The following is a 26,809-nucleotide window of genomic DNA, read 5'->3' as shown; positions in this document are numbered from 1 at the left end:
AAATAAATAAATAAATAAATAAATAAATAATAAAACAATTATAATGAATTCTGCAGAATTTTTCTCGTCTCTTTGTTAAAAAAGTACATCTGAAAATTCTTGAATATCAGCAATAGCCAAAATATATTCAAATTAATTTACTATGGTCCGCTGTTTTTCTCCTGGTCGTAATTTATTAATATAATATTTATATTAATTTCGTCAATAAAATTATACCTGTCCAGATTCATTTGGAATGCATCCCAGATCACCTTCTGAAGTGGTTAAGTAAGCAAACAGCCTCATAAACACAGACGTGACGGGAATATATATATATATATATATATATATATATATATATATATATATATATATATATATATATATATATATATATATATATATATATATATATTGTATTAACTATAGAATAAATTCATTTTATAATATTAAATTACATTAGATAATCAAAAGGACAAATGCTGGACCTTTTAGCTGCCGGGGGTGCTTAGTAGCAAGTAACATGCTATTAGGTTATGTGACCGCTTCTTGGAAAACAAGAAGCTTACCACCACTAGGAGTGTGTCCTGGCCGGGCTCAATTTCTGTTCTAATGTCCCGCATCTGCCATTAATTATATTCATCTGCTTCTATATTCTACTGCATCCCAGAATATTACACCGCAACAAAAATGTCAAAATATATATTCAATGTATTTAACAATTTGTTTTTGTCCACAGCCGACCACAACTCGCCGTGACGGAGATTCCCGAGCCTGTGAGATGTGCTCTCTTCAGCGCTCACCATGACAACGAGACTCACAACAGTGACGTTGCATTGTAAACGTTTGCATCTGCATTCCTATAAAGCTCGTCGATTCTCTCTCAGTGTTGTCAGTTCGCTCAGTGTTGCTGTTTGTACTTGACCAAGGTGAGTTCAATGACGGTACAAGTGGAGCCACGCCAATCTCACGAAGTCCGCTTCGTGAAGCTTCACTCGGGCCCGTCTGTGCTGTAGTTCCTTGCGGTTCGTGCACATAAACGCAGTATCGCGCGTAGAATATTACGTGTTTGTTGCTCGAAATGTGCTGGCGAGCAACATTCCAGTGAACCCTGGCACGGACTGGCACCCGGTTAGCTCGTGCACTTCCCGGGGCGAGGCAGCTTGTGAACCCTAGGCAGGGATCAGTACAAGCCCTGAGGACCCTCAGGGAAACACGGGAGGCCGGTAGTGGGACCCCACTGCGAGGGTTATGGTGAGTGGGAGCAGCGCGGGGCCCATTAATCATCTATTTTAAAATATAGTTTAAATCTTTAGTTTACTATAGTTTAAAATAGAAACCATGGTAACTGTAATGTAAATGTATGTCTGGCTGTTGTAATGTTTTGCTTTGTTTTTCAGCAGAGTTGTTGAGCAAAGAAGGACTATTGAAGACAACCGCGGGTTATATTCCCGAGCGCGCGCATTATAATGTTTCCGCGCTGATTTCTGAAAGTTTATCTTGTTCAGATAAGTTTGCAGGTCAAACTAAATAAAATATACTCTTTCTAAACACCTGTCTCGTGTTTTATTTGTCCTCTACAGCAATACACTGTCATATAAGTCTGTTTAATGCATTTATATGCAGCATGGTTTGACAGTAAAGTAGTCTCACAAATAAATAGTTGTTATAAATGTACCTTCATTAGTCAACATTTGGTGTAGGTAATAAAAAGTTAATCAAAGATGTCCTAAGACATAACGGTAATGTTATGGTTGTTGCATAACTGTATTTATTATTATTCTGTATGTTTAAAACCAGCAGATTATACTAGATATTTAACATGTCATGAACTTACTGTTATTCAAGAATCTGCTTAATAAAAATGTCCTAAGACAATAATGGGTATTGTTTTGGTTTTATGTCAAACTACTGTAGGTTTTAGGTTGACTACAGCAGGTTTAGGCTACCTATATCATAATATTGGTAGTCAGGGTTTTTTAATGACCCAAATCGAGTAAAATGCGTCTTACTCAAGTACTTTTAGCATGCAAAAGTCAAATTTAAGTATATAAAATACAGTTTCTAACAACAAAAAATTGCCAAATTTAGCCATAGCTTACATGAGAACATCTCTCCAGAGTACACAGTTATACTGACAAGTAATTTGACTGTCTTATCCATACACAATGACACAAGGACTTGTCATTCTGATAGCACTGACATGTTCATTGAGAGATGAACTAAGCATTTTAGGCAAAAGACTGGCTTTTGCAGGTAATCCATGCTGCTTTGCTATTTGTGCTGTTTTGAGAAATGCACTTACTCTTTAGCAAATTTAAAATCTGAGATGTACCAAAGCGACTGAGAAAAACTGAAATACAACACAAGGTAACAAAAAGACGAAAAGTCTGCAAAGACAAAAGTGTGTATTTTTATTTGCGCAATTTTTTAAAAATAAAAATAGTAGTGTATAATTGTATTTTTTATTTTTTATTTTGCTTGATAATTAATACTTTTTAGTCTACTTATTTTGATGCAACCATAATAGCACAAAAAAGAAGAGAGTCTTGTATTGTAAAACAGACATTTATAAAAATCCATAGTGGAATGGAACATCACAACTATGGTTTCTGCAGGTGTCAGTCACTATTTCAAATGTATGACTTTTGAAGTTTTTTTTAATCATTGTGAATTAAATTTCAGTCTTATTGTTTCTTTTGGGTTGTGCAGTTTAATTCACAGTTTTTCTACAAAGTTTGTTGTATTCTGTAAACCCACTGACTTTTTTGTCACATCCATAACACATGTTTATTTTCCTCATTTAAAGTACAAACAGATTTACAGATTGATACTTTTCTGATCCCATAACTCTGTGGTCAGTTGTTTTGGAAAATATAAACAAAAGTTTCAATATAATGTTAATGTATACTTTCTACGCGAATATATGTTTTGAGTTTTTACTGCAAATATCACATCCATAATTGCAGGAATTGCTATATATATATATATATATATATATATATATATATATATATATATATATATATATATATATATATATATATATATATATATATATATATATATATATATATTAAATACCCACAAATTCCTGCATAAATAAATAGGAAGGGCAGATTGCCCTGTCACACTGCACTGTTAATTGTTTATTTATGCAAGAATTTGTAGATTTATATATATATATATATATATATATATATATATATATATATATATATATATATATATATTCATTAATTTTTTTATCGGCTTAGTCCCATTATTAATCCAGGATCGCCACTGTGGAATGAACCGCCAACTTATCCAGCAAGTTTTTTATGCAGCGGATGCCCTTCCGGCCGCAACCCATCTCTGGGAAACATCCACTCACACACACACAACGGACAATTTAGTGTACCCAATTCACCTGTACCGCATGTCTTTGGGAGAAAATGTACACTACACACAAAAACGCCAACTGACCCAGCCGAGGCTCAAACCAGTGACCTTCTTGCGATGAGGCGACAGCACTACCTACTGCGGCACTGCGTCGCCCTGCCTATATATGCATTTATTTGCGTATTTATTTATTGTTTTTGCAGGTTTCGTCCTCCATAAATCTGGTAATAATTCTAATATTTTAATATACGATAGAGAAAACCTGCTACTCAACACCCGCCTGTTAAAATATGTTTCCACGACAATGTTTACCCTAAAATCTTCAAGTTTAACATTGTTTATTCCATCTTGAAAAATAGGTTTACAATAATGTTAATTATCAACTGCCTGAACAGCGTCTGAATCAGAATGTTGTTGTTTAAGGTCTGACTAATATGTTGATCTGGAAAATGTAATTCTATTTAATTGCTGAAGTAGAATACGAACTTAATCCTATATGAGAACAATCGTTAAGATAGTGAGCAATCACACTGCAGTATTATTCAGCAAGTGATAATAAAAGTACAAAACAAATATACAGTGGAGATCAAAATCAGAACAAGTCATATTTGATAAACATTAGCATTAATGTAATGTTCATCTGACAAATCTGTAATGGTTTTTCTCAGCCGTAACTTCCCAGAGATTTTCATTCAGGTTTAGGACAGGACTTTAGGTGGCCATTTCGTTATTGCAATGCTTTCAGCTTCAGTGGACCATTTAACTGATTGTTCTCAGTAAAAATTACTGTATGATTAAAGGATGAATACAGAGAAGTTACGACATGGTGCTAAAGGATTTGCATTAACTCTGCCATGTATCTGTGTAGGCGACGTGGTGGCGCAGTAGGTAGTGCTGTTGCCTCACAGCAAGAAGGTAGCTAGTTCGAGCCTCGGCTGGGTCAGTTAGCGTTTCTGTGTGAAGTTTGCATGTTCTTCCACATTCGCGTGGGTTTCTTCATATGCTGGATAAGTTGGCAGTTCATTCCACTGTGGCGACCCCAGATTAATAAAGAAACTAAACCAAAAAGAAAATGAATGAATGAATGTATCTGTGTACTAGTGTAAATTGTGCTTATGTATCACCACACTGTTACCACAAATTGAGGTTGTTCCCACTTGTAGTTCAATTCATTTGGTCAGGGATATTACTTCCACCCTTGCACACTATTGAACCATGGTTCACTTTAATCCAACCAAACTTGATAAATGTGACCACTTTCTGTATTATTTTTAGTAATGCAGGAAAAAGTATGCAAATGAACACTGTTACACCAAAGCAAGCAAGCAATTAGTGAGTGTCGGCTTATTGAAAACTGGGGGTTTATTTAAAGAATATGATGCAAAACTACACAAAAATGATCTCCAACCACATTAGTGAAACAATGAAGTGCATAAATCACAATTTCAGGATGTTCACATAGAAACATTGAACACATTTGGCAAAACAAGCAACAGCTAATCATCAAAGCACTTGTTTTATATGAAGACTGCATCGCTTACTTGACCTTCAATAACACGGTAACAAAACATCCTCAGGATAATTCTTTTCTACATTTTGGATAAACGATAGTTGAAAAGTCAGTAATGTACGTCAGTAACCTGATTCAGGTTGTGTTGAATATGTATGTAGGTATGAAAGGCATTAATGCACTAACGGCTGCTGATAAAATGTCAGTCAAACTCAGCTCGTAAAAAGCACTGGGTTTTGAAATAAAGTTAATCTCGTAAAAAAAAAGATACATTTAAAAGCCAAGTTGACAAGCACTAGTGCACATTGAAATATAGCAAAGGCAGCTCGAGTGTTGCTAATAGTGTGCTGAACAATAAACAAATGAACACATAATGGACATATAATAGTGTAGCATTTCTGTGTTTGCTAACCTGTGGCCCCATCATTCCTCCTGATGTGGAACGGCAGCTCACTGATCCCTCTGAGACAACAGAAACGCTGCTTTCTTTGGAATGGTCGACGTCTCAGAAAACGAGCTTAGAAAAGAGTTCATTTGTTAATTTTTAAAAAATAAATCTTCACATTTCTTCATGTCCCACAAAAAGTACATAATATACTATAAATAAATGATAGAATAAATATTGATCATTCGCATAAAACACAATAAATCACTCTTAAATGGTTGTTTTCACAAAAATAAAATAGATTTGACACCTTCTGAATCTGTGGTGTAGTTGATTTTCCTTGAAACGGATTGTCATCTTAAATTAGCCACCAAGAATATTGGCAGCACTTTACCATTAGGTTTCATTTGTTATAAATTAACAACATTTGTTAACTTGGCTATCTTAAAGGCACAGTTCGCCTATAAAAGTTTGTTTCTTTCTTGAGGTTCTTCTCTTGAACGCAAAATATATTCTGAATAATGTTATATAATGATTATATTCTTTTTCTACAATGGAAGTCTACAGCTACCCATTTCCAGCATTCTTCTAAATATTTTCTTTTGTGTTCAACAGAATAAAAATAACAACAACTGAAAGTTTTGGAACCACACAAGGATAAGTAAATGGTGATTTAATTTAAAGTTAGGGTAAACCATCCCTTTGTACTAAAAAAATGAGTAATACGTAATAAGAATTGAATAATATTTACAATTTATCTTAAAATAAAACGTTAAAATCCAACTTTATATGTTCCATAATGCACTGTAACTCGCAATAAAACAATATTTGGTAACACTTTATTTTAGGTCACAATTGATGATATTAACAAACCATTAACTAACACTGATAGCTTAATAAACTATTGATTAATAAGGTAGAAGTTGGGTTTAGGTTTTGGGTAGGAACAGGTATGCTAAATAAGCTCATACTTTACAACTACTGATGAACAGTTAATATCTTAATAATAGTCAGGTAATTAATTAGTAGTAAATAGCATAAATTGTGACCTAAACTACAGTGTTACCCAATATTTTTAATAACAAAAAGAAATAAATTAATAAATACTGTAAAATGTCAACTAATGCCTTAAAGCAGTGGTGTCAAACTCAATTCCTGGGGGGCCGCAGCCCTGCACAGTTTAGTTCCAACCCTGCTTCAACACACTTACCTGTTGGTTTTAAACAAGCCTAAAGGACTCAATTGATTTGATCAGGTGTGTTTAACTAGGGTAAGAACTAAACTGTGCAGGGCTGCGGCCCTCCAGGAATTAAGTTTGACATCCCTGCCTTAAAGGGATAGTCCACCCTGGTTTAAAAAAAGGTTTGAGTTTAAGATATTTTAAAGAATGCTGGTCGCTGGCACCCATCAACTTCGATAGCAATTTTTTCCTCTACTATGGAAGTCAGCTGGTCTCGGCAACCAGATTGTTTTTCAAAAGATCGTCTTTTGTGTCCAAACGAAGAAAGAATATAGGTTTGGAACAAGTGGAGGTGAGTAAATGATGGCAGATTTAAAATTGTAAATTGTCCCCCAATCATTTCAAACTTGTCTGATTCTAAAACGGAAAGAAAATGTTTGTCTTCAAAACACAAATGAAGATGTTTTTAATCTAATCTAAAAGAGTTCAGTCTCTCTATTTAACGCAAAACTCTGATGCTTCAAAACATTCCTAAATTAATCAAAAGATAAATCTGTATCGATCAATAAAGTCTTCTGAAGAGATTTGATCGCTCTATATCATGATCAGATACAATATACAAATATAAACTTTAATAACAGCACTTTGGTCACAGAGGTTCAAGGATGCTTGCTTGATGCATGAGAGCCAATGAGGCTCATCTAAGCTTCAACAATAAACTAATGAGGTTAGTTCTTTCACGCCAAGCAGGTTTTTGATCACAGATCAATGTTCCCGATATTAAACCTGTCCAAATAATAACGCAATTATATCTCTTCAGAAGACTTAAACATCTTAATTTGTGTTTTGAAGCATCTGATTTAGGATTTGCAACAGAGGAATAGAAAAAAAGAAATCTCTCCAATTTGATTAAAAATCTCTTCATTTGTATTTCAAAGATAAATAAAAGTCCTTTGGAAGGACATGTGGTAGAGTACACGATAACTAACGCCAACAAATGAGACCTTACTGTAAAATGCAATCCATTTCCATGTAAACGGAGGCCATCTGAAAGTATGTAAATGGCTGGACAATCAAAGGGCCACTGAAGCAGGAAGACCCTCATTAGATCCTCCTGGACTGCAGGCACTGCGGTAAAGCGAAGCTCCAGAGACCCTCAGACTATCTCGTTGTCGCAGTGATCGTCTCCCACCAGTAGAGAGTGTTTGTCGGGTTCGCTGAGGGCCATGCTGTTCATGGAGTGTTTGTCGGATCGCAATGAGTTGATGGAGGCTCGGCTGTAGTTGACAAAACGATCCAGCAGGCTGAGTTTGGGTGAGGGGCGACGCAGTTCTCCCATGCCGATGTGAACACTGACGTCGGACAGGCTGCCGTGAGTTCTCACATCTCCCAGTCGTCTTTTTAGCTTCTCAACAGTGGGTTTAGTGTAACTGCAGAAACAGAAAGTCGGTATTATATAATATGGAAAGAAGCACTGGCTGATTAATGATAATACCCACAAACATACACGCAGTGAATTGAGCACAGTTTCTGCATTTTTTGCATTTTTTAATTACTTAAGCTCACCTCCCTCGCTATAATAAGCTACCACAATATGATATAAATGACATCAGTGCGTAAAAACCAGTTATGATCTATTACTAATCTGATACTGAATTTATCGTGTCTGCATCACGGTGCTGAAGAAACAATTCATTTTGACACTACAAGTTTATTGGATTTCAAAATTCTTCAAAACATTATCTTTGGTGTTTAATAGAAGAAACTGTAACAGGTTGAGGAAAAGATGAATTTTTGAGTGAACTATCCCTTTAAGTTATAGACATTGCTGTACTTTAGCAGTTGACTGATATACATGAAGGCCTCAGCATATTTTCTTGCTATTTTGTAAGTTTTCTGAATTTTTGTTTAAATATGGAAATAAGGGCATTATCAGGATGTTTATATGGATGATGACCATAAACAAACACTGATTTGCATAGATTTCCAAAATGTAAATCTGAACAATGCATACAGCAAGGTAAAAAATTGTGACATATCTGAGAGTATTTCAAAAAACACTGTCAAAAATATTAATCATGATTTAAAAATATATATACAGTTGAAGTCAGAATTATTAGCCCCCCTGACTTATTAGCGCCCCTGTTTATTTTTTTCCCCAATTTCTGTTTAATGGAGGGAGGATTTTTTCAGCACATTTCTAAGCATAATAGTTTTAGAAACCTATTTCTAATAACTGATTTATTTTATCTTTGTCATGATGACAGTAAATAATATTTTACTTGATATTTTTCAAGGCACTTCTGTACAGCTTAAAGTGACATTTAAAGGCTTAACTAGGTTAATAAGGTGAACTAGGCAGGTTAGGGTAATTAGGCAAGTTATTGTATAATGATGGTTTGTTCTGTAGACTATCGAAAAAAAAATAGCTTAAAGGGGCTAATAATATTGTCCCAAAATTGGTTTTTAAAAAATTAAAAACTGCTTTTATTCTAGCCGAAATAAAACAAATAAGACTCTCCAAAAGAAAAAAATATTACCAGACATAGACGAACTGTGAAAATTTTTTTGCTCTGTTATACATAATTTGGCAAATATTTAAAAAAAGAGAAAAAAAATCAAAGGTGGGCTAAGAATTCTGACCTTAACTGTATACTGTATATATTACTGGATCTTTTTGTAAGTTTCCAAAAGCCAAATAACCCAAATTATCATAACGGTCACATTAATTGACATTAGTATAATCAACGCTGTTAACACATGTAAACATGTTTAATTAATTTCATCTATTTCAACTCTAAATGTTAGGATCTGAAAGGTTTACCATTTTAGCAGGAGGGAGGACAGCACTACAGACACAGAAGATAGAGCCATAGCAGCAGAGCCCATCCAGGGCTGCAGAACCAACCCCACAGGCATAAACACACCTGCAAACAACAGCATCCCATAATGCAACTCAAGCAATAACAGACACCTTTATGAAAAAGCTACAGACTGGAGGTTCACTAAAACGACAAACACCATAAATGATTATCCAATGTAATATTTACCTAAAATGTAGTTTTAAACATCAAACATCTACAGTACATGATTTTTAAACTTATATATTTCACAAAATATAGCTACCAGGAAAAAACACCACATATGCTAATGTTCTACTCATTTGGGTCAGTAAGGTTTCTCTTTTTTTCTCACAATAAAAATGACGTGTTTTTCCTCACAATTTCTAACTTCGTTTCAAGCACCACTTATAATTTAGTTGTTTAAATGTTGTGTCTAGTCATTTTGTTTGGATTACCTGCAGCAATGGGAATTCCTACAAGATTGTACATTAGTGCAAATACAAAGTTGATTCTGATTCTTTTGACGGTCTTCTTTGAAAGGTCAATGCTCCCAACAACATCAAGAAGATCATTCTGTTTAAAATAAAGACATGACACAAGTTGTTTAGAAAAATGCACTAAAAGTATGAAAAACATCTTGGGTCTACCAAAACAACCAAGCAAGCAATAGTTTTTTGTATGCTTTTTTTGGGTGTGGCAATAATGTTAATAACAATTTAAAAATATGTAATAGAAATCATATGTAACAAAAAATCCTAGCCCGATTTAAATGAAACATTTATTTCACTGATTTGTCAACAATCAAACGTCATCAGGGATACGGTTTAAATTTCTGCTAAGTAAAAAAAACAGTGCTCCATTTGGGATGACACTACATACATCTACAATGCTGTTGAGTGTGTAAGTGCATAAGTGCATAGTGTGTAGTGTGCCATTTGGGATGCAGCTACAGAGTGTAGGCCAGCCATGACAAAATTAACATTCATACCCTGATAAGCACCACATCAGCAGCCTCGATAGCTACATCTGTGCCTGTGCCAATTGCAATGCCCACATCCGCCATGGCCAGAGCAGGAGAGTCATTCACCCCGTCACCCACCATCGCCACACGCTTTCCTTCCTGCTGGAGCTGCTCCACCTTTGCCACTTTATGAGACGGCAAGACTTCAGCAAACACCTTCCTGATGCCCACCTGGATAAAATACAGCACAAACTCAGACGTAAATATTATTGTCGCTCAATATCAAAGTCATTATTTACTCTATCTTTACTTGTTTCATAGCAGTTTGATTTTTATTCTTCTGTTGCAAACAAAATAAAGCAAAACACCTGTAAAATAAAACACCTGTAAACATTGACTTCCTATAGTAGTTGTTTTTCCTTCTATGGCAGTCATTGGTTACAGGTCTTTAGCTTTCTTCAAAATATCTTTTTTAATGTTCAAGAGAATAAAGAAACGTATGAAGGTTTGGAGCCACTTGAGGGTGAGTAATTTTTTTGATGAACTACACCTTTAATATAGCAAATATTATAATTTAAAGTGCACCAATAATGCCATTTTCAATTTTCGTCATTTTGTTTTGGAGTTCCTCTACTACAATAGGTTTTGCATCAAAACACTTCGTATAATATATTCTTCACGGAAACAATAATTCACTTTATCCTTTGATTGCTGAAACTACCTGACTCCCTAACTGCATCAGAACAGCAGAGTCACTCGCTATTTTCAAGAAACGACTAAAAACTCAACTATTTAGTCTCCACTTCACTTCCTAATCTGCAATTGCCTATTTGAATATCACACTAACTGTACAAAAAAAAAAAAAAAAAAAAAAAAAAACAAAAAAAAAAAAAAAAAAAAAAAAAAAAAAAAAAAAAAAAAAAAAAAAAAAAAAAATTACTAACACTTCCGTTCTTAGACTTTACAGACCTGAAACTTGCCTTTAGTACTTATTCATTGTTGCTCTTAGTGGTGTAAATTGCTTCCTTGTCCTCATTTGTAAGTCGCTTTGGATAAAAGCGTCTGCTAAATGACTAAATGTAAATGTAAATGTAAAAGTCTTGTCGCCTATCCAAGTTTCAGGAACAACAAATAATAACTTGACTTCTAGTTGATCATTTGGTATCAGAAGTGGCTTATATGAAAGGCAAAGACCTCTAGATTATGCTTATTTTACTAGACTAAAATATGATCATGCCTTAATTTTCTAATTATTTAATTAGGAAAGTAAGGTCTGACATTGCTTAGACAAAAGTCTTGTCACTTGACAGAAATAATGTATAGTATAGAATATAAAGTCATGGTGCAGTGGAAAAAGAATTAATATTGTGTATGACTTCCATGAGCTTGGGTGACTGCATCTATACATCTCTGCAATGACTCAAATCACTTATTAATGCAGTCCTCTGGAATGGCAAAGAAAGCATTCTTGCAGGACTCCCAGTGTTCATCAAGATTCTTTGAATCCATCTTTAATGCCGCCTCCTCCATTTTACCCCAGACATGCTCAATACTCTTCATACTTGGTGACTGGGCTGGCCAATCCAGAAGCACCTTGACCTTCTTTGCTTTCTGGAACATTGACATGGAAGCTGAAGTATGAGAAGGAGCGCTATCCTGCTGAAGAATTTGTCCTCTCCTGTGGTTTGTAATGTAATAAACAGCACAAATGTCTTGATACCTCAGGGTGTTGATCTTACTAACCACTTTGCAGATCCCTCGCATGCCCCAAATTAATGTAACTCCAAACCAAGCTTTTTCCCTCACCGAACTTGACTGATTTTGGTGAGAATCTTGGGTCTGTAGGGGTTCCAATAGGTCTTATGCAGTATTTGTGATGATTGGGATGCAGTTCAAGAGATGATTCATGGGAAAACCTTCTGGCAAAAGAAATACCTTCTGCCACTTTTCCAAATGATCATTTAGAAGTGAAGTTATTATTTGTTGCTCTTACAACTGGGATTGACAACAAGTCTTTTGTCAGGCATTGTATATAAAACGTACCATTCTAAATAGCAAAATAGGAGCATTTTGAGGCAATATTAAATGGTTCTTTACTTGAGCAGCGATGGCTCGAGCTGTTTTGCTGTTGTCTCCAGTCATCAGCACAACCTCCAGCCCCATCGCAGACAGAACGTGAACCGCAAGCTCTGCCTCAGGCTTCACTGTGTCTGCTATCGCCACCATTGCACAAAGCTCATCTGAGAACAAAACACAATCTTAAAATTAAAACACTGTGCACTACTTGGCAAAGTTATTTTAATTAGACTATTATGTAGTTATTTTGTAGGTAATTTGCAATGAATTTTACTTTAAAATAACCGTGCTGACATGTTTACTATTGTATAATATTTCAATAGTAAATGCTATTTAAATACTATTGTATAATATTCTATTTCGATTTAAACATGATGTGGTTTAAATTCCAAGCCAATATGATGCAGTTTAGCATAAAGCATTAATAAAACATGCACAAAGTATGAAAGACTTTGGGTTGTTGCTGAATGAGAGGGATGTGCGTTATTGTGAGACATTTTCAGTAAGTTTCAGTTTCTATAAACTTGTTTATATAGAATATTTGTTTTGTACACATTTTTCTTTTTACTGGTCTTTTTTGTCAAATAAATTTCATTTCAGACTTTGAAAGAAGGATTCACAATTTTATATATTTTGAAAGAAATTAAACGTAAAAAGAGAAAAAAGTAAAACATGTTCAAATGATGCATTAGTCCATAAGATTTCCTCAATGGAACAGATTAAAGAATGCCAGATTTGTCAAATTGCTCAAGTTTTTCATTCAAACAGTACCTAATTTGCTCTGAATGTAAAGTAGAAACCATATCTCCAAGCCGTATTTCACATGTAGGAGCCTGCTTTTCCCCCAAAACCATAGTATGATGTAAAATGACTGTAGTTAGGCTGTATGCAAGCAGTTGTGTACTTGATAATGAATGCATTTGTTCAGAAAACCCCAGAAATAAAAGTATCATATCTGACAGCAATTGCAACCAACAAATCACAGAATGTACTTCTTTTGTGCTCTTCTAAATAATAAAATTAAAGAGGAACTAAAATAAGTTTAAAATGTTTGTAAATGTTTAGATTAATTTTATGGTCACCGGTAGCATATCTGACACTGTTTCTGAACGCATTCACAAAACCAATGCAAATTTGATGCAGTGAAATTTTTTTGCTAGGTGTGCCTTATTTTTATCTACCTTTTTACATGAACCAATTCACCAAATCAACCAAACAGTTTGCAACTCGAGCCAGAATAAAGTTAGTCAATCAAGTTATTCAATCTTCAAGCATACCTATGCCCAGAAAACAGCTCTGACTGCAGAAATGAAAACTGTATGAATGATTTAAGGTTAAAAAGAATGTTTATGGTTTCTAACAGTTAATATAAAATGGTGATTTGACAAAGACTAGTTCATTCATTTTACATGTTTAAGGTAAAACATCTATGTTTTAAATCATTAATTACAATATTATCTGCAGAGGCTTTGTATCTCTGGTAATAATGTTGTAAATAATGTTCATTTTGTCAGGAGCCACAGACATAATTGTTTCTGTTCCTTCACATTGTTTTTTTAACCCTCTAAAAAAAAAACGAGTAATGGTTGACACATTACATTTTATAAATCACAAAGACCAAACTTTAAAGTCAGCAAGAATGAAAAGCTTGTTTCATTTTGAGACAGTTCCTTATGAAAAAAACAGTGGGTGTGGCTTGTTTTTTCTACTGCGAGCTGATTGGACGTAGTAAAGTATGCATTTCATGCAAAAAAATTGGGAAAAGGTTTTGGGTAGAGTTATTAAAACCTAACAGACAACTCCTCCTCCTCATTTCTGTTTGCTGTCATAGCACTTTTAAATCTGTTGGAAGAGCGTGGTTAAGTATTATACCCACGCCCAATGCCTGAGACAGATGTAATCTGACAATTTTACTGAAAACAAACAGGATGTGCATTTTCAGATTTTAATTTTAGATTACGAGGGCAAACAATTTTTTTCTTAATGACATGCACAGATGAATTGCTCACCAAACAACCATCAATGTGAGATAAGAAAATCAATATGGTTAGTTTTGATTCATATGTACTTTAATGTTCTATTGATGAATGAGTCTTTTCTTCATCTTGAAAGGCCTACAACAAATGTAGTTTTTGCTTTAACTATACTTTTAAAAGCTTCAATCAAGCAGCTACTAAAAAGTTATGAACCAAAATCAACAACTGTTTTTTTTACAACTGTAGTTTTACAATTGATCTCACTCTTAATGTTTTCCAAAAGAAATTTCTGGTGCTTAGGTCTGAAGTAACCCTGTCACACACTTACTGTCCACAGCCACCAGCACAGCGGTGCACCCTCTCCTCTCATGCTCTGTCATGGCTTCATCTACATCTGCTCGCACCTGCAGCGCATTCCTCCTCATCCACTCTCTGTTCCCTATCAGCACTGTGTATGAGGCCGTCTGAACTACAGCTGAAATAACAAAACACACACACAGTACAATTAACTCAGCCATTCAGGATCAAGCACCACACTGCGACAATAACATTTCAGAATTTCATTCTCAGTATTTCTGCAATGGTGACACTGACTGAGTGGCTGCGGGTCCATGATGAGTGGGTGTTCAGTGCTGTGTGCTCTGGCATCACTGATCTGGATCAACACAGCATTGTGCTGGTTCTCCTCACTGTCGCTGTCCTCCCTCTTCAGCAGGTTTTCTGTGTTACTGACCAAACACCTGATCCCACAACCTGGCACAGCTTGAAAATCTGTGCAAGTGCCAAGAGACTCTGTCCCCAACTCCTAAACACAGAAGACGCTTTGTGAATCCAAATGCCAAATATAGATTTTCATGTAATTCAAAGCATGATGAGCTCTAATACAAAAACTAATGTAAAAATATTAATGAAACACCCTAAAAAATGCTGTACTGACAAAATATGGCACTGGCATATTTTTTTACATAAACTACCACTCAAATGTTTGGGTTCTGTAAGATTTTGTAAATGAATGCCTATCGCTGCATTTGTCAAACAATTAATTGTGATTAATTACATGCAAAATATTTTTGTGCATCCTGTGTATATTTTTGTGTGTATAAATATATCTATAATGACTACATTGTATAAAATATTTTTAGAAATGTAATGATTAATCAAAAATTGCTAAAAAATAAAGTAATGAAATCAAGACATTTAGTTTGAATTGCCTTTCAACAGAATCATTAAAAAGGCAAACTAATGAAACTGGCCTAGACAAAACTGAAGAGTACCTACACATTTGTCCACATCTGTACTTAAATATGCAAAATACACATGTATGCATCTAAATAAAACCTTTTATCTTGTATACGATTAATAAGTCTACTTAATAGATACACCAAACATCTCTGATTAGCTATAAACTTCATTAAACTTAATCCTTATTGGCACAACCCCACCTATTTTACTGTCTATATTGTAACGTTTGATCAATTCACTACATATTTAATGTGCGAAAGTATTAATTACCATTATTTAACAGATTTAATGGAGGCACTTTTTATTTACTGTCTGTGCACTTAATAATTACTTGAAAGAAATGGGTTACATAAGGTAACTACTTGTGTTAAGGTTAGGTTTATGGGTAGGTTATTACCTCATTTTATGTACAATAATGGCTATAAGTACGTATTATGAACTTGTGAAACAAGACTTTTAAATAAAGTGCTACAAATTTAATTAAATAGCACAAAATAAACAAATTAAATAGTGTCGTTTAAAATGTCTTTATTTTTTATTTCTGTTTTCCTTAATTATGCCATTTGGACACTGTCCTGTTTTTATTTTTAAATGGTAAGAAATTGATTTACTTTGTAATTGTTATAATAATGTTTGTATGTGCAAATTTAACCAAACCAAACTAACCCCATGAAAGTAGGTAAGTAAAGAACAGCACAAGTCAAACAGACCTGTTTGCAATATTTGGTGATAGCAGCACCCAGAGGATGTTCACTGCTATTCTCAGCAGTGCCGACAATCGCCAGCAGTTTAGAGCGTGGCAACCGATTCCCTTCTGCCAGCATCTTCACCTGGACCACTTTGGGAGCTCCATATGTGATTGTGCCTGTTTTGTCAAATACCACAGACTGAATCTGAAAGCACAAACAAATATATGAAAAATGATTTCATTCAGACTACAACTACTGTGTAGCTACACAACAAAAAAGTGGAAATTTAATTTAATTAAAGTGGAAATATTATGCCTTGACACATCAACTTTCACAAAGCTTGTATTGAGGCTCTTTTTCAATATAAAAGGTCTGAAATGTCGTAAAGATTAAGTTGCAAATAAAAACAATAATACAACTTCATTTAACAGTTTCTTCTCCTCAGTGTCAATATAGGGCTTGCATTCACGAGAGTGATGTGTATATACTTTGGCATATACTTTGGATGCAAAGCATCCATTTTATGCTTTGTTTCAAACAACGAAACTTGATTGACCTAAAACAAGTCATCAGTATTTACAAAAACTTGATATGCAGCTTTGTAACAAATTTGCATAATGACACACTATGATCTTCACTGGCTGCCTTTACATTGACACTCATGGTGTTTGTATCTGAGGCCTGAACGTTCTTGGTTTTCACAAGGGTGATACAGTAAAACTGATGCAATTGTTTCTCATATTACTGTGTTTACAAATGTTGAGGAAACCTCCAGAAATTCATATAGTTTCTAGCATGTACTATAAGTAGTAGAGAAAGAGAGTTTTGAATTTATTCTGGTTATTTCATGACAAAACCAAATCAAATTTACAACATTTTATAAATATCACTTTTCTATGATAATAAAAAAAACTGATTTTTAAGGTTTACTTTAGATAAAAAAAATAGTACTATTTAAATTAATTAAGAAAATTAATAAAAATAAATTTCCTTTATAGTCTCGCCACATAAAAATCATTGTCTGTAAATAGGCCATTCCAAAAGTAACACTTTGATTTCTGTTGCAATACTGACATTTTAGAGGAACTTCTCCTTTTAGTAAAGGTCCATGAGTAAGTGTTGTGTCTCTGATACGGTATCTTAAATAAGTAAATAACCTCATCATGTCTTGAGTTTTAAAAAATGTTTTGATTTTCTTCCTACTACTGACTAGATTACGAAAAGATTGTTTTTTTTTTTTAGCACTGATTTATTCAGCTTGCCATTTGTTAAAACTATTTAGAAGTAGACCAATCACTACAGACCCAACCATCTGACCATAGCGCAGCTTAAAAAAAACTATTCAGACACTGTATAGAATTAGGTTCATGTAAACCCATGGTAGGAGACTACCAACACTAAATCTATGATCTTAATGTAGCATAAAAGGGGCGCTTTAAATCTCTGACCTTGTGTGCCATCTCTAATGGCTCTCCTCCCTTGATGAGGATTCCATTCTGGGCTCCGACCCCTGTGCCCACCATTACTGCTGTGGGGGTTGCGAGACCCAGAGAGCAGGGGCAAGCAATGCACAGGACAGTGATGGAGGCCTGGAAGGCGAAGCGGATGACAGCCTCCGCTTCAGAGATACTCTTATCATAACCCTGCAGAGAAACACATTCTCCATTCAATATGTTCAAGGACAAAATAGAAACCTGACCAAGTAAAAAAAAAAACAGAACACTTTAGTCTGAATATTTTAAAGTAGCATCTTCCCCATTCACTGCTGCAATATTTTTTTTCTCTACTATGGAAGTCAATGGTGACCCTCAACTGTTCAAGTGGAAGATGAGTAAATGACAGCAGAACTTTCATTCTGGAAGTGAACTACTCCTTTAAAGAGAATCTAGAGTAACAGAAAAAATAATGTTTCTTGCTCTTCATGTAAGAGATAGTTTGACTTGCCTTGTAAAAACAATCTCATATTCACAACTACTCAAAGCTTTGTGAAACTAACTCTGACTAACATTATAAGTTGACTTGGGAGAAAAAAAAAAAAAAATTTTATACGGATACTTTCAGGCCTAAAGGGATAGTTACCCTAAAAATGAAAGTATTTTAATTTCCTCGAACTCACACAGGTTCCAAACTTTTATGAATTTCTTTCTTCTGTTGAACACAAAAAAGACATTTAAAAAAATTTTGGTGATAAAAATCTTTGATATCCACAGTAGGAACAAAACACAATGGAAATCAATAGCTGCTTTTTTCTCCCAACGTTGTTCAGCATATCTTTCTTTGTGTTCAAAAGAAGAAAGAAATGAATCTTTTAAGAACAAATGGAGGCTGAGTAAATGATGACAGAATTTTCATTTGTGGGTGAATGTTCCATTTAAGCACTCATGTAAGACAGGCTTCACTTACTGGGAAATACGTCTGCACAAGCGAAAAGTTCACAAAGCCAATGATAATCCAGGCCAAGAGAGTCAGAACGGAGATCACAACGATGAACGGGACAAAGTAGCTACTGATTTTATCTGCAAACTGCTGGATGGGAGCCTGAAATCGTTAAATGAAAAAAGTTTATTTAGACCAAAGTTAAGGTTAGATTTAGTTGATTCAGTGTACTGAACAAATACACAAACAAATATTTTTTCAAAAACAGATAAATGTTTCCTTCCATTTAAAAAACTTAAGATTAAAATAATTGAAGTCAGCTTTGTACAATAATGCATGCATTTCTTTAACTTTCATAACCAGATAATGAGGGGGGGTTTTATCTTGGTTACATCATGTTCACGGTAAACATAAAAAATGTATTTTATTGTTTTAATAGCTTTATTATTACTTTTACAGTTACATTTACACATTTATGGGTCCCATTTTTATAGCTTTTTAAAAATATTTGTCAATGTTAAAAAATAGATTGTACTGGTTTTAATGTTAGCAGAAACCATTATACAGTTTTGTAAAGTTTGATGAATAAAATGTTCAAAAAACATATTGTATATAAATTTTACTAACATAATTATTAGCCCTCCTGTTCATTTAAAATCTTTTATTCGTTGTATCCCATTTCTGTTTAATGGAGAGAAGATTTTTTACAACACATTTCTAAACAATCATTTTAATCACTGATTTCTTATACAGTACTTATTTTATTTTTGCTATGATGATGATATATAACATTGTACTAGATATTTTTCAAGATACTAGAATTCAGCTTAAAGTGCAACGTGAAGGCTTAACTAGACTAACTCGGCTAGTTAGGGTGATTGGGCAAGACAGTGGTTTGTTCTGTAGACAATCTAAAAATATATGTTTCTTAAGGGGCTAATAATACTGACCTTAAATTAAAAAAAACTTTTAAAAAGTAAAAAAAAAAACTTTTATTCTAGCAGGAAAAAAACAAATAAAATATTATGAGAAATACTGTGAAAAATTCCCTGCTCTGTTAAAACTCATTTAGGAGAAATTTTAAAAAGATAAAATATAATTCAAAAAATATATATCATATAGCATCACACACTGAAAAAAAATTAGCATTCATGTGTGATAATCTGAAAAATCAAAAACAGTTATTATCTAAAGAGCTGAAATGCTAGCAGATGCTGAGCTCTCAGACGCACCTTTGAAGTCTGTGCCTCCTCCACCAGTTTGACGATCTGAGAGAGGGTGGTGTCTGTGCCCACATGAGTGGCTTTGATCAGCAGAGAGCCGTTCTGATTGATCGAGCCCGCAATAACAGTGCTCCCCGGCTTCTTGGTAACGGGCATGGCTTCACCTGCACCACAACACACATCATTATTACACTACAATCAGGCACTGTACAGGGTGAAAAATGAAGATAAGACATTGCAGGAAAAAGGCAGCTTCTTTCATTCACCAGTCAATTTTGGGATTTGGGCTTTTTGGCTTTTCATACTGCTTTTACATACAGAGTCTAATGCAACAAAAAATGCAAAACAAAAAACAAACAAAAAAAAGCAAAAAAAAAAAAAAAACATTTAAGACAGGGGTGCCCAGACAAGGTCCTGGAGGGCCAGTGTCCTTTAGAGTTTAGCTCCAACCTCAATCATACACACATGAGCCAGGTAATATAGCAGTTAATAGGCTTGCTAGAAACATCCTGGCTGGTGTTATGAGAAAGGTTGGAGCTAAACTCTGCAGGACACCAGCCCTTCGAGTTTGGACACCCTGGATTTAAGACATTTAACCTTGTCATATTTAATCAATATGTGTCTGTATATTTCAATTACACTAAATTGATATTTTTTAATAAGCTAAAGTCTAGTTTTCCTGGACTGAATCATAGATGTTTCATAATGATCATAGTGTTCATAAATAATTTGGTATGATTATATTCAACATGTTATCCAACAAAAAAACTGCACACTGTGAACTGCTTGTTTGTATTTTATAATGTATATTTAAATGGGATGAGTAATAAAAAATAAAGTCCCCAAATCCCCTCTGTAAGAAAACTATCAAAATGTGAAAATAAAACTAGTATTTTGAACCTGACTTCACTGAATGTTTATTCAATGCTTGATCTAGAAATGAATGTATATGAGCAAATATTTAATTAAACAATGTCTCATTTGCATATTTAAACATTATCAACATTATCAAAAACTTATAATACAAACAATGTGCGCCAATTTTGCAGGGATAACTACTTGTTTATTAATTTCATCCTATTCGTCATTCATTTTTTCTGATAGTATATATTATACTCTATTGACCAGTAATGTATTAAGGAAAGAAACATTAGTCTGAAAATATCCTAGACAAAGCTATGTTTCCATCCATCTATTTTATGGGCATTTGAAAGGTCCGCATAAAAAATGGGGTAACACTTTATTTTGATGGTCCATTTGAGTATTAGTAGACTGTCAGTTTAATATCTGTTGATACTGCTCCTTCAACAGACATTTAACTGACTGTAAGAAACTTTGCAAGTACATGTCAACTTACACCAACACTAATCCCAACCTAACAGTCTACTTCTAATCTAATGAGAACTAGTTGGCATGAAGATGCAATATAACTTAATTCAACAAACGGACCATCAAAATAGAGTGTGACCAAAAATGGTTGATGGAAATGTGCATAAATGTTGAAAATGCGCATAAAAATATATGGGTATAACTGAGTAGGATTAACATTTTATTCGATAAGAAAAGATGCGCATAAACTACGATGGAAACACTTTAACTGAACAAATTCCAGTATGCACATTTATAAAAGTCTTGTGATTCTGTGATGCGATAAGAGATCACATGATGATAAAAATGTGTGTGAATGGAAAATCCAGCAGGCTGAGCACATTGTAAAACATCTGAAATGTTGTTTTGGCCATTCTAAAACATTAACCATTTCAGTATTAGTGTTATTATATTATTAATGACCTCCAGTATTGTCTAGAGCAGGGGTGTCAAACGTACAGCCCGCGGGCTGGATCAGGCACGCAAACGTGTTTATTCCAGCCTGTGAGATGAAAGTATAAAAATTAGCTGCAAATTTCCAATAAAAGAAACTGCTATTATAATTGTGTCCACTTGACGGCGCAATAGCAAACTATTAATTTCATCCGATCCAGAAGCCTGAATCAGCATCAGTTTGACAGCCTTCTCAGAAAAAAAGACCACATCTATGCTGTGCCATACCACACTGAGGTGTTCTCACAAGTAAATGTAACTATTTAACATTTTGTCAGTTTAGTGTTTATTTAGAGTTCACTCGTAAGAAAATGTCCCTTTTTAAAAAGGAGGCATGGCACCCAACCACACCCCTAAACCTAACCATCACTGGTGGATAAGCAAATAATACTAAATTGTAAGAATGAGATTATACAAATACATACAAATTAGCCACTATGTTTAAAACCACATATCTTTGTAAGCAAGTTATCTCTGTAATGAGCATAAACAAAAGAAAACTCATGTACAAGCACTGGAATCACATCCCTCAGGATGTGACACCAGATACTGATGCGCTGGTGAAAGTTAAAAGATGCCAGAGATACAGAGTCAGATAAACTATGCAACCTTACTTAAAGTGCTGCATGAGACACCCTTATATCGTTCTGCAGAGATCCCAAGTCTCCCCGGAGTTCTGGGAGTCTCCCACATATGCAGAGACTCCCGAATGCCTGCAAATGAATGATAATCTCCAGGAATTCATGCATCTCACCCTCCTTCCGCCCAGTTTTGCGCATAACGTTAATTCGCATATTTGGATGGAAACATAACTACTGTTATATCCTAGACACTGAAAAACATATGTGAGGTTGTTGCTTATGCTAATGGATTGGTTGTTTAGTTACTGCTAGGATGTTCTAGGTGGTGGCCCAAATAAAACAATAAATAATTAACATAGTTATTATAATTATATAATATAGTGCTATTATATGAAAGGCTTGTTTTATTTCACATGTTAATAATTCTGCAAGTGCTCTCAAGCTTTTGGACGTCACTGTATGACGCCATGGAAAGCACAACAATTATTCATCCTCCTTTGATTTCATTTATGTTAGTGCAGAGGAAATAGCCCTCTCGAACCCGTAATGAGAGACTCGTCTGCCATGGAGTGCCCTTCAATCACCCGGCCGTCCACTGGAAACTTCCCTCCAGGCACAACTTTCACTACATCTCCCCTCTGCACCAGCTCCACATCCACCTGCTCTTCACTGAGAGACACAGAGATACAAGGTCATGAGTATAAGTCTGATTAGAATCGACTGTGCTTTTTGTATGAAGGGAATTAAAACTGAAACAGCACAGGAAATGCACAAACCTTAACACAGACATGTCCTCATTGAGTGTAACTACAGTGGCCTCTGTGGCCTGTAAAGACATCAGCTTGGACAGTGCCTCGGAGGTCTTACTCTGCAATTGAAGACCAAACGACATCAACAGTGAAGCAGGAAATTAAAAAATCAGCAGGATAATTAATATTTGACATTTCCTGAAGATTCCCTGACATTTCCTTTTAGTAAAAAATAATGTAACTGTAATATTGTGAAAAATTATCATTTAAAATACCTGTTGGAATATATTTTGAAATGTAATTTATTCTTGTGATGGCAAAGCTAAACTAAACTCTCATGATCCTTCAGAAATCAGTTTAATAAGCTGATTTTAATATGCTCAGTTACTGATAAAGGCTTTTGATATCAAAGTTAAAAGGTTTAAACAATATTATCTTTTGTAAATAGAAGTTTAGAAATTTCAGCAAAATGGCTATATTTGTGGCAGAAAGCTTCTCATTCAAATAGCAGCCTATCACTTTGAATGTACATATTTTTTGTAATCAGTTAACCTATTTTCAACACAACTGTGTTCTACCTCGAGCACAATATCAGCATATGAAAATGATTTTTAAAGGATAATACATTAATGTCTGCTAAAAAGACAACTTCGCCATTACTGAAATAAGTTACATTTTAAAATATATTCAAATAGATAACAGTTTCTTCAATTTGCTAATAGTTACTGATCCATTATAATAACTGAATTATGTGAGTGTGTGTGGTTTTCGAATTTGATTGACTGAAGCCATGGGATATTCTGCAATATCAAAACTCATACAGCCTCCTCACTTTTCTGTATTACTCAGTCCACATAGAGTGACAGTAGATCAATAAACTCACAGTTTGATAAATGTTGTAGCTGTTGGACAACATAATGCACTTTTGAGGCTTTTTCAGGCAAGAATGTAGTGGTTTAGATAGCAACTATGCAGTTTATTTATAAGAATAGTGCCTATTTTAAATATTTATAATTTTGTAATATTTTGTAATATTTTTATTTTGTAATATTAAAATTGTAATAATTTATATATATATATATATATATTAGGGCTGTAACGATTTATCGTTGTATGATTTATTGCGATGCAAAAATGTAACAATATGCATCGTGGCGTTATGACGATTTGATTATGATATGACGTTCGTTTTCTCTTTTTAGTTGAGCTGTTTGCACGTGAGCTACGTTCCACCTGCTGTCGCACGTGAGTTCAGATTGCAGCAGCAGTAATGTTAGCAGACCAAGATGAGTGGAGTTGAAATAGAGGATGGCCCATCCTCTCAAAATCAGACGTCTGGCAACATTTCGGTTGTACAGTCATTGCTTTAGACTCGTACACTTTTTGACATGCACACTGTGTCAAACATAGCCTAAGTTTTAGTCTTCACAGTGATTCACATACTTTCCACAGCGACATGGATACCTCCTAATGGTGTTGAAAGAGTCACATACTGTATTTATAAGGTACAATTCACCCTAAAATATCATTCTGTCTTCATATAATGATGTATTGGCGGCCGCAAAATCACACATGACGTGAGCTGACCGTGAGCTGTTACTACAGAGGGCGGACTATGATAAGCGCGCGCGTCTGCTTCAGTGAACAGAACCTGCAGGTTGTGACTAACAGGTAATAAATTAGTAAACAACATTCAGTTTGTGGAACAGAGTGATCGTTCAGGAACCGCGTGGGAAGTATGAACAGCAGTGGAAATTAAACCGAAAGCGTGCACATTATTTAAATAATTATATCGCATTTTAGAGTTATGAATACGACGAGCATTAACTCTTCTGAGTACAGAGGTACACAAAAATGCACGTCAAAATGATACACTTGATAGCGCTGACATCAGCGACGCCGAAGAAATGGTAAACCTGCCTAAACTGCTGAAAAGAGCCACGACTGTCCTGTGTAATGAAAAGACGGCCACCCTGTCACTCATCATGCCCAACATGAAGACAGCCATCCATAAAAACCTCTCAGACAGATACACATAAGTTCAGGATCATCTTATAGAACTGCTGATTACCTGGAAATGTAGATTTTTTTTGACTAAGCAAAGCCTTAAGCTCTTACTGTTAAATTCAATTGAATTGAATCATTTCAATAATATTTTATAAGTTTTTAAATTGTTTCATATCTTTATATATAATATAGTATATATATTTTCAAATCAAATAATTGCAGCCTTTGAGACCAAAATACTTACTAATATTTTAACTCTTCCCCTGCCAGTGCTTGACAGCCCTCTGAACATTTTCAGCTAGGAATGACCATATTGCATGTATATGGCTTATATGAGCATATTATATATCAAAATAAGAATGGGAGAGTTGCTCTGATTTTAAACAAAAAAAAAACCTTCATCTTCATGTGTTCATGTTTTTATATATATACTTTAATGCAGGTAGGTTTCATGAAAAATGTAACCTTTTTACAAAAAACTTTTCTACAAGTAGTGCATTTTCTATATATATATATATATATATATATATATATATATATATATATATATATATATATATATATATATATATATATATATATATATAGCTTCTACAACCGTAATATACCTAAAACACGGATTGGCTTAAAAACTTTTCAATGGCAGGGAAAGAGTTAATAATCATTCCAAATGATGTTAGTGTAATGTACAAGCAGCTCTTACACGAGGTGTAGTGTGAATAACTTATGGAAATGTTTGTTCACCTTTGCTATCTGCTCCAGCCAGCGGCCCAGCGAGATGAACACAAACAGCATTGGCGGAGTATCAAAGAAGGTGATGGGGTTGACCTTTGCCCTCTCGACCATGGCAACCAGAAGAACCACCACTGAATACGTGAAGGCAATTGTTGTAGCAAGAACAATCAGAACATCCATATTGGCCGTCCGGTGCTTGACAGCTTTGTAGGCTTGACAGTAAAAATACCTCCCGCCGATAAACTGCAGACAGACAAAACCGGTATAGTCACTAAAAACAAAGAGATCTTTCGTGCAGAACTGAACAATTTAAACAAAGAAATTGAAACTTGCAGTAAACCAACCTGCACAGGAACACAGAAGAGAAACGAGATGAGGTTCATGATGGAGAGGCCTGGCAGAAGCTGTTTCTCCAGAAACATTGTGGAGTGATATTTCGCTCTGTCCTCAGCGGTGGCGTTATGATGTTGATGATACTTGTCGATCATGTGATCCACAACTATCATGTAGATCATCATGCCCATAACCGGCACACAGAAAAACAGACTGATCTGGAATGATCTTTTCCACCTGAGAACAAACAAACAAAATCAAAGACAGTATTATTTCTGTTCTGCTACCCTGTATGCTGCCCTATTTTAGGGCATTACAGGTGCAGTGAGGGTGTAGTAAAGATTTTAAGCTACTGGGTTCCCACTCGATTCTAAATATAAAATTCCATTACTTTCAAGGAAGAGAATTAAACCATATTGGTAAAAAGAGTAAATAAATATAAGTTTTGTTAAAGTTCTATTAAGATGGATTGCTGATGACTGATTGGGTGTCAGCTTAATTCAGTTCAAGGTTTCTGCAGGTTTCACCAAGTTAAATTTAAGACTTTTAAAGATATTTTTAGGACCACTATGATTGAAAATTTAGACTCATACAGAGCTAAACACTAAGGAGTTTTTCAAATGGCCCAGGTGGAAAGTATTTTTATTTGCCCTATTAAAAAATGTATGGCAATTAAATTCATTTAATAATACTTAAATAATTTACATTTAAAAATACAATTATAATTTACATTGAAACAGTAAAATAATATGAATATAATAT

At 34.5% G+C, this 26,809-nt stretch overlaps 1 protein-coding gene across 16 annotated transcripts in view; it reads right to left on the bottom strand.

Annotated features, from left to right (window-relative positions):
- atp7a (ATPase copper transporting alpha) overlaps positions 1–26,809 on the bottom strand; it is an 813,718-nt gene that overhangs the window by 764,251 nt on the left and 22,658 nt on the right. For 2 of the 16 annotated variants that reach the window (XM_087280631.1, XM_087280628.1), the window contains exons 9-25: positions 26,059–26,284; positions 25,724–25,957; positions 23,000–23,091; positions 22,765–22,892; positions 19,831–19,985; positions 18,626–18,760; positions 17,671–17,865; positions 16,244–16,426; positions 14,886–15,096; positions 14,620–14,766; positions 12,337–12,479; positions 10,267–10,470; positions 9,734–9,851; positions 9,260–9,362; positions 7,198–7,865; positions 6,602–7,136; positions 4,705–6,410 (exon numbers count right to left, since the gene is read on the bottom strand). In XM_087280631.1, coding sequence (XP_087136757.1) covers positions 7,592–7,865; positions 9,260–9,362; positions 9,734–9,851; positions 10,267–10,470; positions 12,337–12,479; positions 14,620–14,766; positions 14,886–15,096; positions 16,244–16,426; positions 17,671–17,865; positions 18,626–18,760; positions 19,831–19,985; positions 22,765–22,892; positions 23,000–23,091; positions 25,724–25,957; positions 26,059–26,284 — 2,548 coding nt within the window. In that variant the 3' untranslated portion in view covers positions 4,705–6,410; positions 6,602–7,136; positions 7,198–7,591. 16 annotated transcript variants of the gene reach the window in all.

Source organism: Danio rerio, chromosome 14 (genome assembly GCF_052040795.2).
Source record: "Danio rerio strain M-AB ecotype USA chromosome 14, GRCz13ab, whole genome shotgun sequence".
NCBI lineage: Eukaryota > Metazoa > Chordata > Actinopteri > Cypriniformes > Danionidae > Danio > Danio rerio.
The sequence above is the reverse complement of the archived record's forward strand: the minus strand, read 5'-3'. Positions and strand labels throughout refer to the sequence as shown.